Source organism: Mytilus edulis, chromosome 9 (assembly GCF_963676685.1).
Source record: "Mytilus edulis chromosome 9, xbMytEdul2.2, whole genome shotgun sequence".
NCBI lineage: Eukaryota > Metazoa > Mollusca > Bivalvia > Mytilida > Mytilidae > Mytilus > Mytilus edulis.
In genome coordinates, this window is record NC_092352.1 from 8,104,014 (window position 1) to 8,123,389 (window position 19,376).

Consider the following 19,376-nt stretch of genomic DNA (forward strand, 5'->3'; position numbering starts at 1 on the left):
TTCTCTCCTTATTTTATCTGTGTACAAGGTTTAGTAACCATGTAACCTCAAGATTACAAAATTTTCTATAGAAATCCCAAATAAAAAATAATGGTGTTTTGAAATACCCAAGACATATGTTCATGACACAGAAATGGTTTTACTGCAATAAAACGTAGGATTAATTACCTACAACTGTCAAATTCAAGAGAATATTTTTTTCGACCTACTTTCGTATACAACCGGATGTGACGTACCATGATTTGGTGGTATTACACCTTAATTAAAAAGCTCTCATTCATAGATTGATTCAATGTCAATAGGTTGTGTTTCCTTCCATACAACATAAATTTAAAAGCTCTCATTAATAAACAGTACCAGATTTTTAAGTTTATCCTTTTAATTCCATTGGCCTCTGCTTACCTGTAGCCCAGCATTTTACACACAACATTGGCATCTTTATAATCCCAGTAATCATCACATACTGATCCTGTCTCATCACCTCTGGTAACCTCTACCCGACCTTCACCTTCAAAACTGCCATCATGTAAACTCACTGTAACGTCTACAAAAATTTAAGAGATGTCCTTGTTTGTGTAATTTTATCTTAAACAATCACACATCAATTACTATGTAATGATGTAAATATAGTCACCTTGTTCTATTGTTCTATAGTGATAGAAAGAGCAAACACAACCCTTTAAAAAATATTTTGTATGAAAAAATGTTAAAATACTAATAACTAAGTTGCATATTATGATATGATTAAGCTGTTTTAAAATTTAGGAAAGACACAATAAAGATTGTTAATTTATGCGTTTTTCAGACTACTTAAAGCAATAGGCATTACCCTATTTCATATATATTTGTTTTTTCTAGAATTTCACCTGAAGAATCATAATACAAATCAGGGCATATCATACCAATTTTCTCCTCGTATGATTTTTTTGTGTCAGAAAGTTTCTAGTTACAGCAAAAATAACTATTTCAGCCCATCATTGAACTTAAGCATCAACTTTTGACTATCAAAACACTTGGTAGTTGCAGAATGCCCTTTACTGGCAGTCCTCAAACAGTAATTTTCAGTGACTGTCAGCGTCAAATTGGTTAAAATTTTACAGTAATTTGTCAGAGGTCTCAAATAATCATCGGTCCCGTTATTTTTGGAAAAATCAGTCAATTTTTATATCTTCTTAAAAGTAAAGTAAATGTACATGCTATTGTCATGCAACAAAAATTACCTTTAATGTCATTTGGCAATATACTTTACCATTATTTGTCATTAAGGTACCCCCATTGGTCACCATTAATAGCCTAAATAATTACCAACTCCAATTTCCCCCTGAATTGTTATTTCTAGCTTACAAGATTACAATCGTTATATTAACATACTCAAAGTGACATGGGTGACCTCATCACTACATTTAACACCAGCTATTTCTCTAACTCTTCCACAATCATTATTCTTCCATCCTTCATTAGGACATTTCAGGATTGAATCTTCCTCCCCTGAACACTCTACATCATCTAACAATATCTCTTCTGTTCCAATACCAAAGTGGCTCTTATTGGTCGCAATCCCATAGCTGAAAAATATATTATGACCTATATCAAAACTTCAGAAGCTCTAAATGGTTGCATTACCATATATGTAATATGATATAATGAACTAATACTGCCAATCTGACATACAAAAGAACACACAAATGCATGGAACTCTCATACAATCCCCTTAACATAAGCTTGGAAAAAACGTTTGTAAAAAATTCTTTTACATCCTGTGATAAATATTGTTGATAAATAATCAATTATAAAGCTCAAAATATTGTCAATTCTGCACCAATGTATAATTTTTCGAAAGAAAGAAAATGATATCCAAAAAATAAGGGTATATGACATTTTTTATGCAAAAAATGGATATTTCTTTTTACTTCAGGCATAACTTTCATCATGCTCTAATGAAGTAATGAACTTATTTTGCCAACAGTGTATTGATTTGATGTACACTCTCAGTGAGTCTGGCAGAAGTGATTTGATGTACACTCTCAGTGAGTCTGGCAGAAGTGATTTGGTGTACACTCTCAGTGAGTCTGGCAGAAGTGATTTGATGTACACTCTCAGTGAGTCTGGCAGAAGTGATTTGATGTACACTCTCAGTGAGTCTGGCAGAAGTGATTTGGTGTACACTCTCAGTGAGTCTGGCAGAAGTGATTTGATGTACACTCTCAGTGAGTCTGGCAGAAGTGATTTGATGTACAATCTCAGTGAGTCTGGCAGAAGTGATTTGATGTACACTCTCAGTGAGTCTGGCAGAAGTGATTTGGTGTACACTCTCAGTGAGTCTGGCAGAAGTGATTTGGTGTACACTCTCAGTGAGTCTGGCAGAAGTGATTTGATGTACAATCTCAGTGAGTCTGGCAGAAGTGATTTGATGTACACTCTCAGTGAGTCTGGCAGAAGTGATTTGATGTACACTCTCAGTGAGTCTGGCAGAAGTGATTTGATGTACACTCTCAGTGAGTCTGGCAGAAGTGATTTGATGTACACTCTCAGTGAGTCTGGCAGAAGTGATTTGATGTACAATCTCAGTGAGTCTGGCAGAAGTGATTTGATGTACACTCTCAGTGAGTCTGGCAGAAGTGATTTGATGTACAATCTCAGTGAGTCTGGCAGAAGTGATTTGATGTACACTCTCAGTGAGTCTGGCAGAAGTGATTTGATGTACACTCTCAGTGAGTCTGGCAGAAGTGATTTGATGTACACTCTCAGTGAGTCTGGCAGAAGTGATAAAAACTGTGTTCTTGAAATAACATACAACCAACTAAGTCAATGCTTCCTTGAGGTTGTTACACTTTGATCAGTCAAAAACCTAATACCATTACCAGATCTTGATCCAGATAACACAAAAGGGCATATGGTGTCAAATTTTTTGGAAGAAAAAAAAGCATGGTATTGCTTCATGCTAAACTGCTTTCGATAAAACACTATTTACCTGTTATTCATTTAAACCGGTCTCACTAATTAGCGACAACAAGAATTTTAGCGACAACAAGCGTCAACAAGCGACAAGAAGCGACAACAAGAATTATTTTAGCGACAACAAGCGACAAGAAACTATTTAGCGACAAGAAAACATTATTTTTTAATTAAAATTAATTATTGTAATAAATATTAAAAGAATATGCAAAAGAAAATAATTTTAGCGACAAGAAAGTTAAAATTGATAGAAAAAAATGAAACATTATTTACATAATATTTTATCATCTATTATGAATAACAGCCAGTATTACGTTTAATTATTGTATTATGAGATTACTTTTCCTTGTGTTTTAGAACATATTATTTATCTTATAATTTGTTTTTTAAAACTCTTTTCGTGCAATATATATTAAGCTCGCAAAATGAATTATTTGTGCATCATTGTCCTGCAAGTATTGACACAAATTGTGAAATACAAAGAACTGAAATCAAACAGGAGGAAAAGAAAATTGAAATGTGAATGTTTTCGTCTTTTTATTTGTTTATTGCCTCATTAAACGATATTTATCATGTTTATGCATATGGATTGAAGATGAAAGGAAATTAATGACAATCTTGAGTTTTCAACAGGTGTTCACTATTTACAATGATTGTATATTCTGGCTCGTGTAATTGTATAGTCTGATCGACGCGTGTACAAAGTTGAAGGTGTTAATTGGATGTTATTATAGCAATAAAACAGGGGACACGCGACTCGTTAATCTCATTTGTGTGTACTGTTATTACCTTAGGGTGAAGCCACATCTAATGTTGTTCCTATCAAGAACAATGAATTATACTGTATGAAAGGAAATAATATTTCATGTTTTTGTTTCAATAAATCCTTCAAAGGAAAGTTGACATTTTTTTGTTTTTGTTTCAATTTTATAGCGTGTGCATTTCCTTTGCTCTACCAAACTGACTGAAGCCATTCAACTTTTATGTTTAGTATAAAGTAAATTGTCAGCATTTCAGTATTATTCTCGCAAAAGTACGTGCTCTGTGCAATGCTAGAATCTAAAACGCAACTCGGTTTACCTTTGATTAATAAATCAGTTACTTTGTACGTCTTTGATACTGCGCGGTATCAAACGAACCCTTTGGTACAGGGTTTCAATTTTATATTCCATTATGCCCGCTCCATATATATCTCCATTCGTTTATTCATACTTTGACTTTGATGAAAACAGATACATACATTATCTTATACATATTCTTCATATTTAAAAATTAAAAAAAAAGAAGCTCAATCTCTTTCTTCATCACAAATGTTAAATTTCTCCATCTATACCAATATACACAATCTCTTTCTTCCTCACAAATGTTTCATTTCTTCGTCTATCTATATAATAAAACATTTTAATTAGACATATCTGCTCGTATATTTAAAAAAAAAACATTAAATACAAATTTCTTTATATCTAATAAAAAAAAAATGTTTTCTTGTCGCTAAATAGTCTTCTTGTCGCTTGTTGTCGCTAAAATAATTCTTGTTGTCGCTTCTTGTCGCTTGTTGACGCTTGTTGTCGCTTCTTGACGCTTGTTGTCGCTAATTAGTGAGACCCATTTAAACTCATACTGAATGAAACTATATATTATACAAATACATAAGTAAGTAAAGAATCAATGATGTGGAAGCAAACAATAGACATACTGAGTATACCCCATAATGCAACACACCATGGTCCCTTGCGCTATAAAATATTATTTACCTGTATCCCATCATTCTACAGATAACTGTAGCATCATCATTGTCCCACAAGTCATCACATATGGTACCAGTCTGATCTCCATAGGTCAATAAAACATTCCCTTCCTTGTCAGAATCTCCACCAATCAGCTGCACTGTTACAGATTCTGAAACAACAACCAACCAATGAGATGTTTAAGGATGAAGCATTTGTAACGTCATTCTTTTAATGATAAAATATTCTAGAAATAAGAAATTACAGTTTGATAATTGTGTAGTATTTCAGCATTTGGCTTCTGATCATGATTATTAACATAAAGCCTGTAGAAGTATAAAAGTATAACTTTGGCCAAAAAGTTCATAAAAAAATCAAACGAATCCCATTTATCAAAATTTTAAAATATTATCAAAATCAGTCTGTAAACTTTTTTGTCCCTAGCAATTAACACCATAGATATTGCTTACCGTAATTAATGTACAAAACTGAGATTTCATTCAAACAAAATCCTGACAATTTTATCCAAACTTTTTTAGTGTTGTTGTATTGTACTATTGTAAGTAAATATAACTTCAGTGCAGACTACCTTAAATCCAAAACTTTAACCTGATACTCAAGTGATGAATGAACAAAAAGGCTAGCAGATGAACTGATTTATTGTTGAACAGACATATAGACAGGAAAATAATATGTCCCCTACTTCTGAAAAATTATAATTATGATTCCTACCTGGCATAGATTGAACTGTTGTCGAGACTGTAGTACTGGTAGTAGTATCTGAAACAGTACAGCTGAGTAAAGCTGCCCCAAACTTGTCACATGTCTCATGCCAGTATGGCTGTTGTCCTAGATTGCTGTAACACTGGGCTAATGAAGTCTCGTTCTGTAAACAGTGAATTCCTCCTAACCACTTACTGTTTCTACTATATGTTGTTGTTAAAATGTCTACTTCACTGAAAAATAAAACGATTTTATTTGAAGATATGAAAGAGGGTAGTAATGCCCTTCAATGTCAGGCGTCAAACAGTTATTTTGACTACCGTTAGCATCAAATTGGTTAAAATTTTACCGTGATTCGTCAAAATATCCTTATCGTGATTCATCAGAGGTTTCAAATAATAATCTTCTGTCAATTTTGGAAAAAAATAAACGTTATTCGTCAAAATCAGTCAATGTTTTTATTGTCTAAAAGAAAGTGTACATTTTATCGTCATACACCAAAACTTACTGTTAATGTCATTTGGCAAGAACTTTTACCGTTATTCGTCATGAAGGTACCCCCATTACAACCCTCATGAAAGTTAGTTATACACGTACTGTGGATTCTTTTATTTTTGTGGATTAATGTGGATACCAATTTTTATGGATTTAGGAAACATTGTATTTTCTTGCATATTTGATTTCGTGGTTTTACCAAAACCAGTATGCAAGCTTTAGGAAATCTGTTCTTCATTATATGTTTTAAGTTGTGGTTAACTTATACCTACCAAATCATTGAAAATTGTTATCCTACAAATAACAAGAATGTGTCCATAGTACACGGATGCCCCACTTGCACTATCATTTTCTGTGTTTAGTGGACCGTGAAATTGGGGTAAAAACTCTAATTTAGCATTTAAATTAGAAAGATCATATTACAGGGAGCATGTATACTAAGTTTCAAGTTGATTGGATTTCAACTTCATCAAAAACTACCTTGACCAAAAACTTAAACCTGAAATTTGCACTATCATTTTCTATGTTCAGTGAACTGTGAAATTGGGGTCAAAACACTAATTTGGTATTAAAATTAGAAAGATCATATCATAGGGCACATGTGTACTGAGTTTCAAGTTGATTGGACTTCAACTTCATCAAAAACTACCTTGACCAAAAACTTAAACCTTGAAGCGGGACAAACGGACAGAAGGACAGACGGAAGAACGAACGAATGGACACACAGACCAGAAAACATAATGCCCCTCTACTACGAACGAACAGACACACAGACCAGAAAACATAATGCCCCTCTACTATCGTAGGTGGGGCATAAAAATGAGTTCTATAGTTCTAGCACTGTCATCTTTCCAAATAGGACTGTTTAAGATCATCCACATAATGTATCATTGTTTGTAATGTTCTATAACTTTTTCATGTATTCCATTTAGGTAGAAATTTTTACAAAAATTTGTTCCCTTTCTAGCTGTTTTTTGTCACAGAAAAGTACTATGGATGTTTCATTTTCTTAAAGTGTTAATTTTATTACCCAGTATTAGAATTGCATTTACTAAAAGGAAAATTATTCTGCTTAGGACAAATTACAAAATCCTTTTTATGCATATGTTGCGAAGGTTGTACGATAACACACCTGTATCCTAAGGAAAGACATATAGTTCTGGCCTCTGATGTTCCTATGTCATCTCTACATATACCTCCTACTGTTCCATTCACTGTCACCTCTACACGACCTTCATTGGGTTCCCTACCCACAAGTTCAATTTGAATATCTGTTAAAAAAAAAATATCTGTCAAATTTGTTAATTCATTGGACTTTATCAACTGTTTAGGTTAAGAATTTCTGTGTCATATAGTCTCTTGTTGAGAGTCATTTTTCATTGGCAATCATACATCTTCTTTTTTAAATTAATTAGTATGACCTGCACTTTGGAGGCAATAATCTGAAAATTTATATGGACTTTCCTCTTATCATAATGTGACCATATATGCATGTTTGCCTGCAATTCCATGTAGGATTTGAGGCTATCATGCATAAAATTATCCTTTTTCTGCACTTTTTACAGTCACTTTTTAATAAATATGATCTTGAACTTGGACAAAGGAATAACAAAATATGAATCACGGGGGAGTATTCACTCACTCTATTCAACCAAATATTTAAGCTTGGTTCAAATCAAGGCATATACATATATATAAAGCAGTGGCGGATCCAGCCATTTTAAAAGGGGGGGGTTTCCAACTATATTCTCCCATTCAAATGCATTGATCAGCCAAAAATAAGGGGGGGTCCAACCCCCAGAACCCCCCCCTTGGATCCACCACTGTTAAAAGTTCTAAATATAAAATCAGGAAACTATCCTGTACTTATTTTGTTTATTTTATCAGCCTTGACCTTAGACGTAGTAACTTAAAAATCAATAGGGATCTTCTTGTTATTTGTAACCACATATCTGAGAAAGTTGCAATCTGAATAAAAATATTTTTAACATTATCATTTGGAAACCAAGATGAGTGAAGCATGGACAGACAGACAGATCAAAACAATATACCCACACAACTTGGTAACCTGTGGTGTAATAACACTACAAGGACAATCAATGTGAGCCAAATGGCCAGGAGAATCAAATGCAATTTCAAAAGACAACCATAGAAATAATAAAATTTTAGCAAACTCCAATGGCTACATAAAGGTAGAAAACAAATACTGTAGAAACATTAATTTTGGTGTGGTTAAAATTTCATGGTTTTGTCTCTATAAGATTTCATGGGGATTTAATTTCGTGGTTTCCTTAAATGTAAGTGGTATTATACCGGGGTTAAATGTTTTGTTGGGGTTATAATTTTGTGGATATATTCTTTCCGCGAAATAAACAAAATTAAATCCTCCACAAAATTTCTGTTTTTACAGTATACCTGCAGGTGGTGCTTCTTCACATATAACCCCAGCATCTTCTGAATGAATACAGTCATGTATAGTAGTATAGCCACAGTGTAGTATAGATGTTTCTGTACCAGAGCATTGTAATTCATCAATCCAAATCTGTCCTGTGCCTTCACCAAAAATTCCCACGGTATTGTTTAATGCCCTACCACTGAAACACGAATTATAGTAATGCTTAGTCAATCAAAATCTGCCCAGTAACTTCACCGAACAAACCCCACCTACCCACGTATTGTTTAATGCACTACCACTGAAACACAAATTACAGTATGCTTATTCTATCAAAATCTTTACAGTACCTTCACAATACCAGTGTTTTTCCACTCTTTCTGCAGGGTGCAGGCTTGATACCAATAATCTATATGGTAATATTCAATCATATGTAGGTATTATGGCATATATGTAATATCCAATCATTTTGCAGGTAATATGAAAGACACGTGTGATATCCAAATATTTGGCATTTTACTTTAAAGACATCTGTGATATCAAACCAATCAGCTGATAGCATGATAGATACCAATGATATCCCATATACTGTTTACCTATGATGTCATTCAACTGATATCCAGTTTTTCTCCTGGTTACATGAAATGTACTGACTGTGGATTCATTTATTTACATGAGTATCGATTTTAGTGGATTGATGAAATCTTCCATTTTCGTGGATATTTCATTATTATTTGATTTTCCTGGTTTTGTCAAAGACTGTATACAACCCAATAACATATATATGTGATTCTTGGGTCACCTGTACCAATGAAAAGCATGAAAATTGGTATTCCACGAATAATAGTGAATACACAATATGACATATCAAATCATTTGGTATGAACATGAATAACGAATATGCTATTCAATTATGCAGTGATATTCATTCATTTTGCAGTTACGTTTCAAGTGATCAATTGTTTTATATCCAACCAAAAGTCTAAGGTGCAGCAGAACGTTACTGTGAAATTCAATCAGAAGGTAACCGGTTACATTATCTTGGTTACATGAAAAATACCAGTGATATCCAATCATTATCTTGGTTACATGAAAAATACCAGTGATATCCAATCATTATCTTGGTTAGATGAAAGATACCAGTGATATCCAATCATTATCTAGGTTACATGAAAGATACCAGTGATCTCCAATCATTATCTAGGTTACATGAAAGATACCAGTGATATCCAATCATTATCTAGGTTACATGAAAGATACCAGTGATATCCAATCATTATCTTGGTTACATGAAAGATACCTGTGATATCCAATCATTATCTTGATTACATGAAAGATACCAGTGATATCCAATCATTATCTTGGTTACATGAAAGATACCAGTGATATCCAATCATTATCTAGGTTACATGAAAGATACCAGTGATATCCAATCATTATCTTGGTTACATGAAAGATACCTGTGATATCCAATCAATATCTAGGTTACATGAAAGATACCTGTGATATCCAATCATTATCTTGGTTACATGAAAGATACCTGTGATATCCAATCATTATCTGGGTTACATGAAAAATACCAGTGATATCCAATCATTATAAAGGTTACATGAAAGATACCTGTGATATCCAATCATTATCTTGGTTACATGAAAGATACCTGTGATATCCAATCATTATACAGGTTACATGAAAGATACCAGTGATATCCAATCATTATCTAGGTTACATGAAAGATACCTGTGATATCCAATCATTATTTTGGTTACATGAAAGATACCTGTGATATCCAATCATTATACAGGTAACATGAAAGATACCTGTGATATCCAATCATTATCTTGGTTACATGAAAGATACCTGTGATATCCAATCATTATCTTGGTTACATGAAAGATACCTGTGATATCCAATCATTATCTAGGTTACATGAAAGATACCAGTGATATCCAATCATTATCTAGGTTACATGAAAGATACCTGTGATATCCAATCATTATCTTGGTTACATGAAAGATACCAGTGATATCCAATCATTATCTAGGTTACATGAAAGATACCTGTGATATCCAATCATTATCTAGGTTACATGAAAGATACCAGTGATATCCAATCATTATCTAGGTTACATGAAAGATACCTGTGATATCCAATCATTATCTTGGTTACATGAAAGATACCTGTGATATCCAATCATTATACAGGTTACATGAAAGATACTAGTGATATCCAATCATTATCTAGGTTACATGAAAGATACCTGTGATATCCAATCATTATCTAGGTTACATGAAAGATACATGTGATATCCAATCATTATCTTGGTTACATGAAAGATATCAGTGATATCCAATCATTATCTAGGTTACATGAAAGATACCAGTGATATCCAATCATTATCTAGGTTACATGAAAGATACCAGTGATATTCAATCATTATCTTGATAACATGAAAGATACCTGTGATATCCAATCATTATCTAGGTTACATGAAAGATACCAGTGATATCCAATCATTATCTAGGTTCTATATAGATGATGTTCTTTCACTAAATAATTCAAAATTTGGTGACTATGTGGAACGCATCTATCCAATCGAGCTAGAGATAAAGGATACTACAGATACAGTTAAGTCAGCCTCATATCTTGACTTACATCTAGAAATTGACAATGAGGGTCGTTTGAAAACAAAACTTTACGACAAAAGAGATGATTTCAGCTTTCCAATTGTGAACTTTCCATTTCTAAGTAGCAACATTCCAGCAGCACCTGCATACGAGGTATATATCTCCCAATTGATACGATATTCCCGTGCTTGCATTTCCTATCATGATTTTCTTGATAGAGGGTTGCTGCTCACAAGGAAGCTACTAAACCAAGAGTTCCAAATGGTGAAGTTGAAATCATCCCTTCGTAAATTTTACGGACGCCATCACGAGTTGGTTGACCGTTATGGAATAACCGTATCACAAATGATATCGGATATGTTCCTTACGTCGTAACTACAATCCCCTTCCCTTTCCTGAATGTGACCTACCGAATTAGACTATTTCCCGGATTTGTTATCACATAAGCAACACGACGGGTGCCGCATGTGGAGCAGGATCTGCTTATCCTTCCGGAGCACCTGAGATCACCCCTTGTTTTTTGGTGGGGTTCGTGTTGTTTATTCTTTAGTTTTCCATGTTGTGTCGTGTGTGCTGTTGTTTGTTTGTCTTTTTCATTTTTAGCCATGGCGTTGTCAGTTTGTTTTAGATTTATGAGTTTGACTGTCCCTTTGGTATCTTTCGTCCCTCTTTTCTTTTACATGAAAGATACCTGTGATATCCAATCATTATCTTGGTTACATGAAAAATACCAGTGATATCCAATCATTATACAGGTTACATAAAAGATACCAGTGATATCCAATCATTATCTAGGTTATATGAAAGATACCTGTGATATCCAATCATTATCTAGGTTACATGAAAGATACCTGTGATATCCAATCATTATCAAGGTTACATGAAAGATACCAGTGATATCCAATCATTATCTAGGTTACATGAAAGATACCAGTGATATCCAATCATAATCTTGGTTACATGAAAGATACCAGTGATCTCCAATCATAATCTTGGTTACATGAAAGATACCAGTGATATCCAATCATAATCTTGGTTACATGAAAGATACCAGTGATATCCAATCATTATCTAGGTTACATGAAAGATACCAGTGATATCCAATCATAATCTTGGTTACATGAAAGATACCTGTGATATCCAATCATTATCTAGGTTACATGAAAGATACCTGTGATATCCAATCATTATCTAGGTTACATGAAAGATACCTGTGATATCCAATCATTATCTAGGTTACATGAAAGATACCAGTGATATCCAATCATTATCTAGGTTACATGAAAGATACCAGTGATATCTAATCATTATCTAGGTTACATGAAAAATACCTGTGATATCCAATCATTCTGCAGATAACAGTAGCATCCTTATCATCAAATTGATCATCACAGATGGATCCCTCTATTCCACCAACATACAGTACAATCCTTCCAACAGAACTGCTGTTTCCTGTTAGGTTTAATGTCATCTGTAAAACTGAAAACAGAGTTGGGACAACATATAATAAAGACTAAATTCTCTTTTTATTATGTCCCACCTAGGGGCATTATGTTTTTTCAGCCGGTGTGTCCATTCCTCTGTCTGTCTGGCTGTCTGTCCCACTTCAGGTTAAAGTTTTTGGTAAAGGTAGTATTTGATAAAGTTGGAGTCCAATCAACTTAAAACTTAGTCCATATGTTCCCTATGATATGATTTTCTAATCTAAATGCTATTGAAATAAAACTTTTTACCTCAATTTTACGGTCCACTGAAACTATTGACACTTTCTTATTTATCTTGTGTGGCTGATAATTTTTTCCATCTTTACTGTTGCATTCTATAGACTATATTTTGATTTTCAAATGGTAGAACATAGGTATCATTATTACTTACGGGCCAAACCTCTAATTAAGGTGTGAACTAAACATATTGGCAATGTTGACATGATTTTCGAGGGAAGGAAAGACAACTTTCACTACCTTGTGATGACATTGTTTATTGTTAATTGTTTATTGCTTGTGATTGGTGCAGATCTGGGACAATATCCCTAATGCGCCTGGAAATTAGGAACTCAAAAGTTGTTTGTAAACAAAAAAACTCTGTGTAGTGATATTTGACATGTTTCTATGATAAGCAAGTGACTGAGCTTAACTATTTGTGTTGATTAAGAAAGTAAGGGAACATAGAATAAATATGTAAAAACTATGGTGCAATTAAATGTGTTCAAAGTATTAAATTTTCAAAGAACATATTGTATTAAAAATGGGATTTTTTACCACAAGGACCAGCATCACAAAAGGATGTTCGGGTTTGCTAATTTACGGAAAAAGTAATCTCACTTTGTACCCCGAAAATTTAACCACATATGTGAAAATGTCTCAGCTTCGAAACGAGCTATCATACATATCCAAGTTAACGATATGGACGTTACCATTACCACCTATGTAGAAACAATTGTGCACCTTGACCCATCTAGTGGGTTTTGAACCATATTGGGTGATTTTAAGTTTGTTTTAATATGTTACAACACATAAGATAAAGTTCCAAAAGGGTTCAGCACCTAGAAACATATTAGTTACCGAAATTGCCTTTTATAATTTTATTAGATTTGCTCATTGTTTAAAGTCATGTGTCGACCTGCTAACATATACACACTTTTACTTGGGTCTTTGGTGACTAGTATTTCTGTGTAAAATAGTTTCTTGTGGAGAGTTGTCTCATTGGCCATCATACCACATCTTCTTTTTTTATATACCCTGTCTCCTTATTCTGAAATTCCTATATCAAACATTGTTAGAGTGATTTATAACAACTTACATGGTTTTTCTGTCGTTGTAGTAGAGGCAATGGAAACATTAGTACATATGACCCCAGCATCTTCAGAATGATCACAGTCATGTTTACCCCATCCTGGAATGTGGCAGTCATCTAAACTTGTCTCTGTTCCGTCACAAACCATCCCATCCAACCAGATCATACCTGTTCCTGGACCGTAAATACTGTCAACCTTAGCTACACCAGTACTGTTAAAATCAAAGAACCTTTGTAAACATCCTCACATACCCCAGGACCCAACATTGTCACTAGGCTAGGCAAACAAAATCTCACCAGATTACTCAGTTCAAAAACCCATATTCCTATAAATGTCAACTGATAAAACCTTCTGAATGTAATGCACATTTATATAGTATGTCCTTATCATCTACAAATTTTCATGAAATTCTGTTGTGTGGTTTAAAGTCATATGAAACCTCAAATTTAAATAAATGAAACATGTTTTTTTATAACAAAATGGATAGTTTTCATTATTAAACTTATTTACATATACTTTTTTCTGAAGAAAATTCTTTAATTTGTGCACATTCAGAAGAAGTTTACTTATTTTTAATTGTTTGCTTCCAGGAAGCAATTCACCAACATATTTTCTGTATGCAAAGTGACTAAACATGACCTTTCTCGTATAAATCCAGTGATCGCAATACGCATGGTTCTGTCACTGAAATAAACTATTATCTGATTGTACATGTTAAACATGTGCTCAATATCCATGCTTCTTTGTTGATTGTTGACAAACGGGTGACAATCGTTAAACTTCAGCTTCAAAACATGAACTTTAATTACCTGCCATATTTTCACAACTACACTGATTGATTGAAAAAATAATTGATGATTATACGAAATTTATGCGAAAAAAATGATAAAATTGTGCACAGAATACTAAGTTTATGATATATGTATGCATTGGTTCAAGAATTGGATCAACATTACTTTTCACTGGTCACTCGTTTCATATGACTTTAAGAGGAGTTGTGATGGTAAACATTTGTCAACTCCTAGAAAAATATTGAATCATACTTTCCTGTAGATATGCACTATAACTGTATTATAATATATTTAAAGCTCTTACAGCATCAATTTGTGATTTGAAGGTCTTAAATTAAGTTATAACACTTAGAGTTACTATATAGGTCAATTCAACAGATATAATGTGAAAATATGGATATTTCTAAGGTATTGTTACAAACTTTATCTTTTGTTTTAAACATTCAATGGCCACCACATATAAAATGTTAACAATAATATATTACTTGTATCCTAACATCTGGCACACAACTGTCGCTGCGTTATCATCCCACTTATCATCACATATGGTACCACGGACACCATTTCTTATGATCTCTACACGACCTTCACTGGAACTTCCATTCACTAACTCTATCTTCAGTTCTATTCAAAATTGAAGTAATTAAATTGATTTTCAAAGAAAGGACTTCCTTGCAACACATAGGTTCATATACTTTTTATCTTATCATCAATAACCATGTTTTTTGTGTTTTATGGGTTGTTTTCTTAAATAACACTAATAAAGTCAACTTCCCTGGACGGCAAAGAATTTTTTTTCAATTTTTAGATCATCATTTAAGGTAAATAGAAAAACACTTCATATATTCAAACCATTGTATCTACAAAGTCTCTAGAACCCCTTGTTAACATAATGTATGAAATCAGAACAACAATTTCAAAGTCTTTGGTTCAACAAGGTCATGAATCAAAATCATGATGCAGTCAAGGTGAGCATGATATCACCAAACCAAAAAGGTGGTCTTAAAAAAGTACTTGTGAGGTAATAAAAATGAAATAACTCCAAAGAAATAAAAATAAACATACCACAATCTATTTCATCGCTGTTATCAATGCAATCATCTTCTGAATCACATACAAGTCGGTGTGGTACACAGTTGCCATTACTACATGTGAATTCATCAGGATTGCACCCTAAAACATAAAATATCACCTTCATAGTAACCAATTCAGACTTATCACATATGAATTAGCCAGGAATACACTCTAAAACAATTAAAAACTATTTGGTTGATAAGCAATTCTGATTTGCTGCATGTGAAATCAGAATTACAAGTTTGTAAGGAATAGTAAACTGATACGTCAGTAATTATAAGGGCCTGGTTGCATTCGTTTGCATCATAGAAACAAAAAATGATTACTAGTGTAAACAAATTAAATCAGGTCATGTGCAGAGTATCAATTTTCTGAAATGTTCACAAGTTTTAAAGTCATAACACTATAAAGACTTTTAAATATAACAGAATAGTTAAAACAACACCTGTCATGTCATTGACCTTGTAAGAGATTCAATTACTACTCTTAAATTAACTCTCATGTTTCTGAACCTTTGCTAATTAATAACTACATGACAATAAAGATGTCTGAGGTTGATCATGACAACTAGTACTGTTACCATGCATACCTATATTTTGTTTGGTTCCTGCTACTTCATTATATTAGTCTTTAAAATCGTAATTTTTTCATGGCTAAGTAGCATCATATGACAATAAAGATGTCTGAATATCATACACTAGAACTGTAACCATGGTTACTAACCTTTTGATTGTTGACATTGAACTCCTGCTACTTCATAGTCTTTACAATCATGATCTTTCCATGGATTAGAGTCACATGACAATAAAGATGTCTCATTACCAAAACAATTGACTTCATCTAACAAAAATTTGCCATTTCCACTTCCAAATTTGCTTCTTGTAAATGCTGACAATGCATGGCTGAAATCAGGTATATTTTTTTATTTGTATATATATCTACAATTCTACAAAAGTTCTAAGTATAATTTAAAGCAAACTTTACAAAATTTGATGTATGATTGAAATACTTTTTTACCGTAAAAAATATGCAATCACCATGTGATTAATCCAGTTTCACTGTGTACGATAACCAATTAATTATATTTCTTTTTTTAATTTAAAAACAAGTTCATTCTTTGCTTATGTTGCAATGGAACTTTTGTGATTGTCAAATTGTTTGAAGAAAATATTTCACATGACTTTTTTTTTGTAAGAAAGATTTTTTAAAATAGCTTTATAATTATGAAAACTCAGAATTGTGTACGTGACAATCATATCCACCATTCTTAATTGATGAAAATATATGCCAACTCAATATATGTAAACTTACACATAACCAAGCATTCTACAAACAACAATAGCATCCTTAATGTCCCATTGGTCATCACAAATCACACCCCATTCCCCACGGTAATTTACTTCAACTCTGCCTGAGTGTTTATCTTCTCCACCAACCAGTCTTACTTCTATTGTGTCTTCTTGGTCTTGATCTACAAAGCCAATTAACATGCAACATAAGGAGTTTAACTCATTGATGAAAGCAATATGGGGTCCATATGTTAATCAAATCCTTGTCATATATTTTAAGGGAAGAAATCCTCAGTTTAACTGCCAGCCAACGCAGAGGAAGGTGTCCCCTCTCACATTAACATTTATTTACCAGATGCAATATAGCAATTGAATCAGGAAGAAACATAATGCTCTTCAATACTTTCAGGTGTCAATCTTAGATTTTCAAAGATCAAAAGCATTAATATTAATAATGAAGCTCATACAGTTTTCAATTTCTTTTAGTTCCTCCAATCCTTTCATAAATATAGAATTTACAGTACTGGAAAATATGTTTATATATATTTCATCATTGTGCTTAAATTCAGAATTAAGTTTGTAGGAAAGATATCCAAATATTGATAGATATCTTATGAGACCATATCTGTAATAACAAGATACATTACCACAATCATCTTCATCAGATAAATCCAGGCACTCGTCTTTACCATTACATACTGAATCAGAGGTCACACAGCGACCATTCTTACATTTATATCCTCCAACACAATCAACATCTATCAAGTAAAATAAGACCTTAAGAACATCAAGTGATTTAAGGGCAACCGATACAGTTACAGGGGAGGTAATGATGTTGCTAAAGTAAATTGTTATTTTCTCGACGTCATACTGACTTATCGGGAAAAGTTTCAGTTTTCGACTGATTTTTATCATTCAAACTTATCTAACTTGAAAACGAGTTCATGGACCCCTCTGTTTTAAAATGCCATTTGTTTTGGTTACGTAAGAAGATTAAGTTTGCCAATTTTTATGAAAACGTAAATAGTGCATTATTTTTAAATTTGATAAATATGTAGCAAAAAATGACTTTTTTTTTACTACATTCACGTACATTTGATAAATATGAGTTATTTGAAAAACAATTGAACAAATTAAACAGAATATACAAATAATTTAACAAAAACAGCTGGTGTTCATCTTTAGAAACAAAAATGTTATGTAAATCTGTCAGAAGGAAAAATACATCCACAAATTCCACAAGCGAATATATAAAATTTGGACCTCATTTTACTAAAAAAAAAAAGTAGCACATGAAGGTACATTTTTTATTACATATTTGATTTAATCAGTCAAAAAAAAGCCTACATGCAAACTGTCAGCAAAATTTCAATATGGGATAAAAACTGTATCGTGTGCCCTTAACCATGCTGAATTAAGAATATGATGAAATTTTCTAGGAAATAACTATTTGATGCTCAAGCAATTTCTGTTGTTATAAGTTTGTTTTCTAATGCAAAACATTTAAAGAAACTCATACAATGGATTTTTTTTTAATACACATTTAGGTGGAAAGAATGATACAAAATCGAATGATACAAATACATATTGAAATACAACCACTAAAGGTCTAAGCCAAGAACAGAAAATTCATTTCTTTTTATAAATCCATACCTAGTTGAGAATTCAAGTCATAGAAATCATAGGTATAAGAGAATGATGGACTAGCTGTGTTGCTGTTCTTGTCTGAGAGGAGACATTCTCTCTGTATACCTATATACGATATAGATCTACACACAAAACTGGTACTCTCTATACACAGTCTGGCACACTGAAACATAATATGTATACATTGTATATAATTATGTTACATTGTATTCTATGTTCTGTTTCCAAAATGATAAAGTAAAACATAGATGTAATTCAAAATACCACCAAGAGAAAAAAATTGTTCAATCCATTAGATCTATTAGAATTAGAAGATTTGTCTAATGAAATTTGTAGAATTATATATTTCTTCTGCTTTCATATACTAGATAGATTTCAACCACTGTTGGTTTATATCCTAATCTAAGTCACATATAATGTTTATGTGATTACTGAAATTGATCATGCATAAAAAAAAACTTGTATTTGTTTTAAATATCAGTGATGAATCCAGAAACTTTCATTAGGGGGCCCACTGACAGCCTAAGAGAGGGCACACTCCAGTCAAACTTCAGTGATTCCCTAAATAATCAACCACATTTTTCCAACATAAGGGGTACCCAGGCCCTCTGTCCCCCCTTTTTAATATGTCTCTTTATATCTATTTAAACTGCAACAGTACTTACATATTCTAATGCAATCTTTACATATCTCTCTTTCACATTAGTCTTAAGAACTCTATATTTTGTCTTCTTAAACAGTGGAAGTTTGTAATCTGTAAGACAAAAAGCAATCTTAATACATCAGAATTTCTTTATATAAATATTATAATCAGGATACATGTATAAAATCATCAATAGTTCTTCAAATCCATCTCATGAAA

The 19,376-nt window shown here is 32.8% G+C and overlaps 1 protein-coding gene across 8 annotated transcripts in view; it reads right to left on the reverse strand.

Moving 5' to 3' along the window:
• LOC139487577 (scavenger receptor cysteine-rich type 1 protein M130-like) overlaps positions 1 to 19,376 on the reverse strand; it is a 69,615-nt gene that overhangs the window by 23,274 nt on the left and 26,965 nt on the right. For 6 of the 8 annotated variants that reach the window (XM_071272468.1, XM_071272466.1, XM_071272465.1 and 3 more), the window contains 15 exons: positions 19,180 to 19,268; positions 18,521 to 18,677; positions 17,515 to 17,625; positions 16,890 to 17,049; positions 16,302 to 16,480; positions 15,570 to 15,677; positions 14,990 to 15,128; positions 13,719 to 13,924; positions 12,251 to 12,398; positions 8,316 to 8,494; positions 7,033 to 7,171; positions 5,415 to 5,638; positions 4,710 to 4,854; positions 1,372 to 1,565; positions 403 to 544 (listed from right to left, as the gene is read on the reverse strand). In XM_071272468.1, the coding sequence (XP_071128569.1) occupies positions 403 to 544; positions 1,372 to 1,565; positions 4,710 to 4,854; positions 5,415 to 5,638; positions 7,033 to 7,171; positions 8,316 to 8,494; positions 12,251 to 12,398; positions 13,719 to 13,924; positions 14,990 to 15,128; positions 15,570 to 15,677; positions 16,302 to 16,480; positions 16,890 to 17,049; positions 17,515 to 17,625; positions 18,521 to 18,677; positions 19,180 to 19,268 (2,320 nt within the window). The remainder of the gene's footprint in view (positions 1 to 402; positions 545 to 1,371; positions 1,566 to 4,709; positions 4,855 to 5,414; positions 5,639 to 7,032; positions 7,172 to 8,315; positions 8,495 to 12,250; positions 12,399 to 13,718; positions 13,925 to 14,989; positions 15,129 to 15,569; positions 15,678 to 16,301; positions 16,481 to 16,889; positions 17,050 to 17,514; positions 17,626 to 18,520; positions 18,678 to 19,179; positions 19,269 to 19,376) is intronic. The other 2 variants (XM_071272470.1, XM_071272469.1) reach the window with 1 other exon arrangement.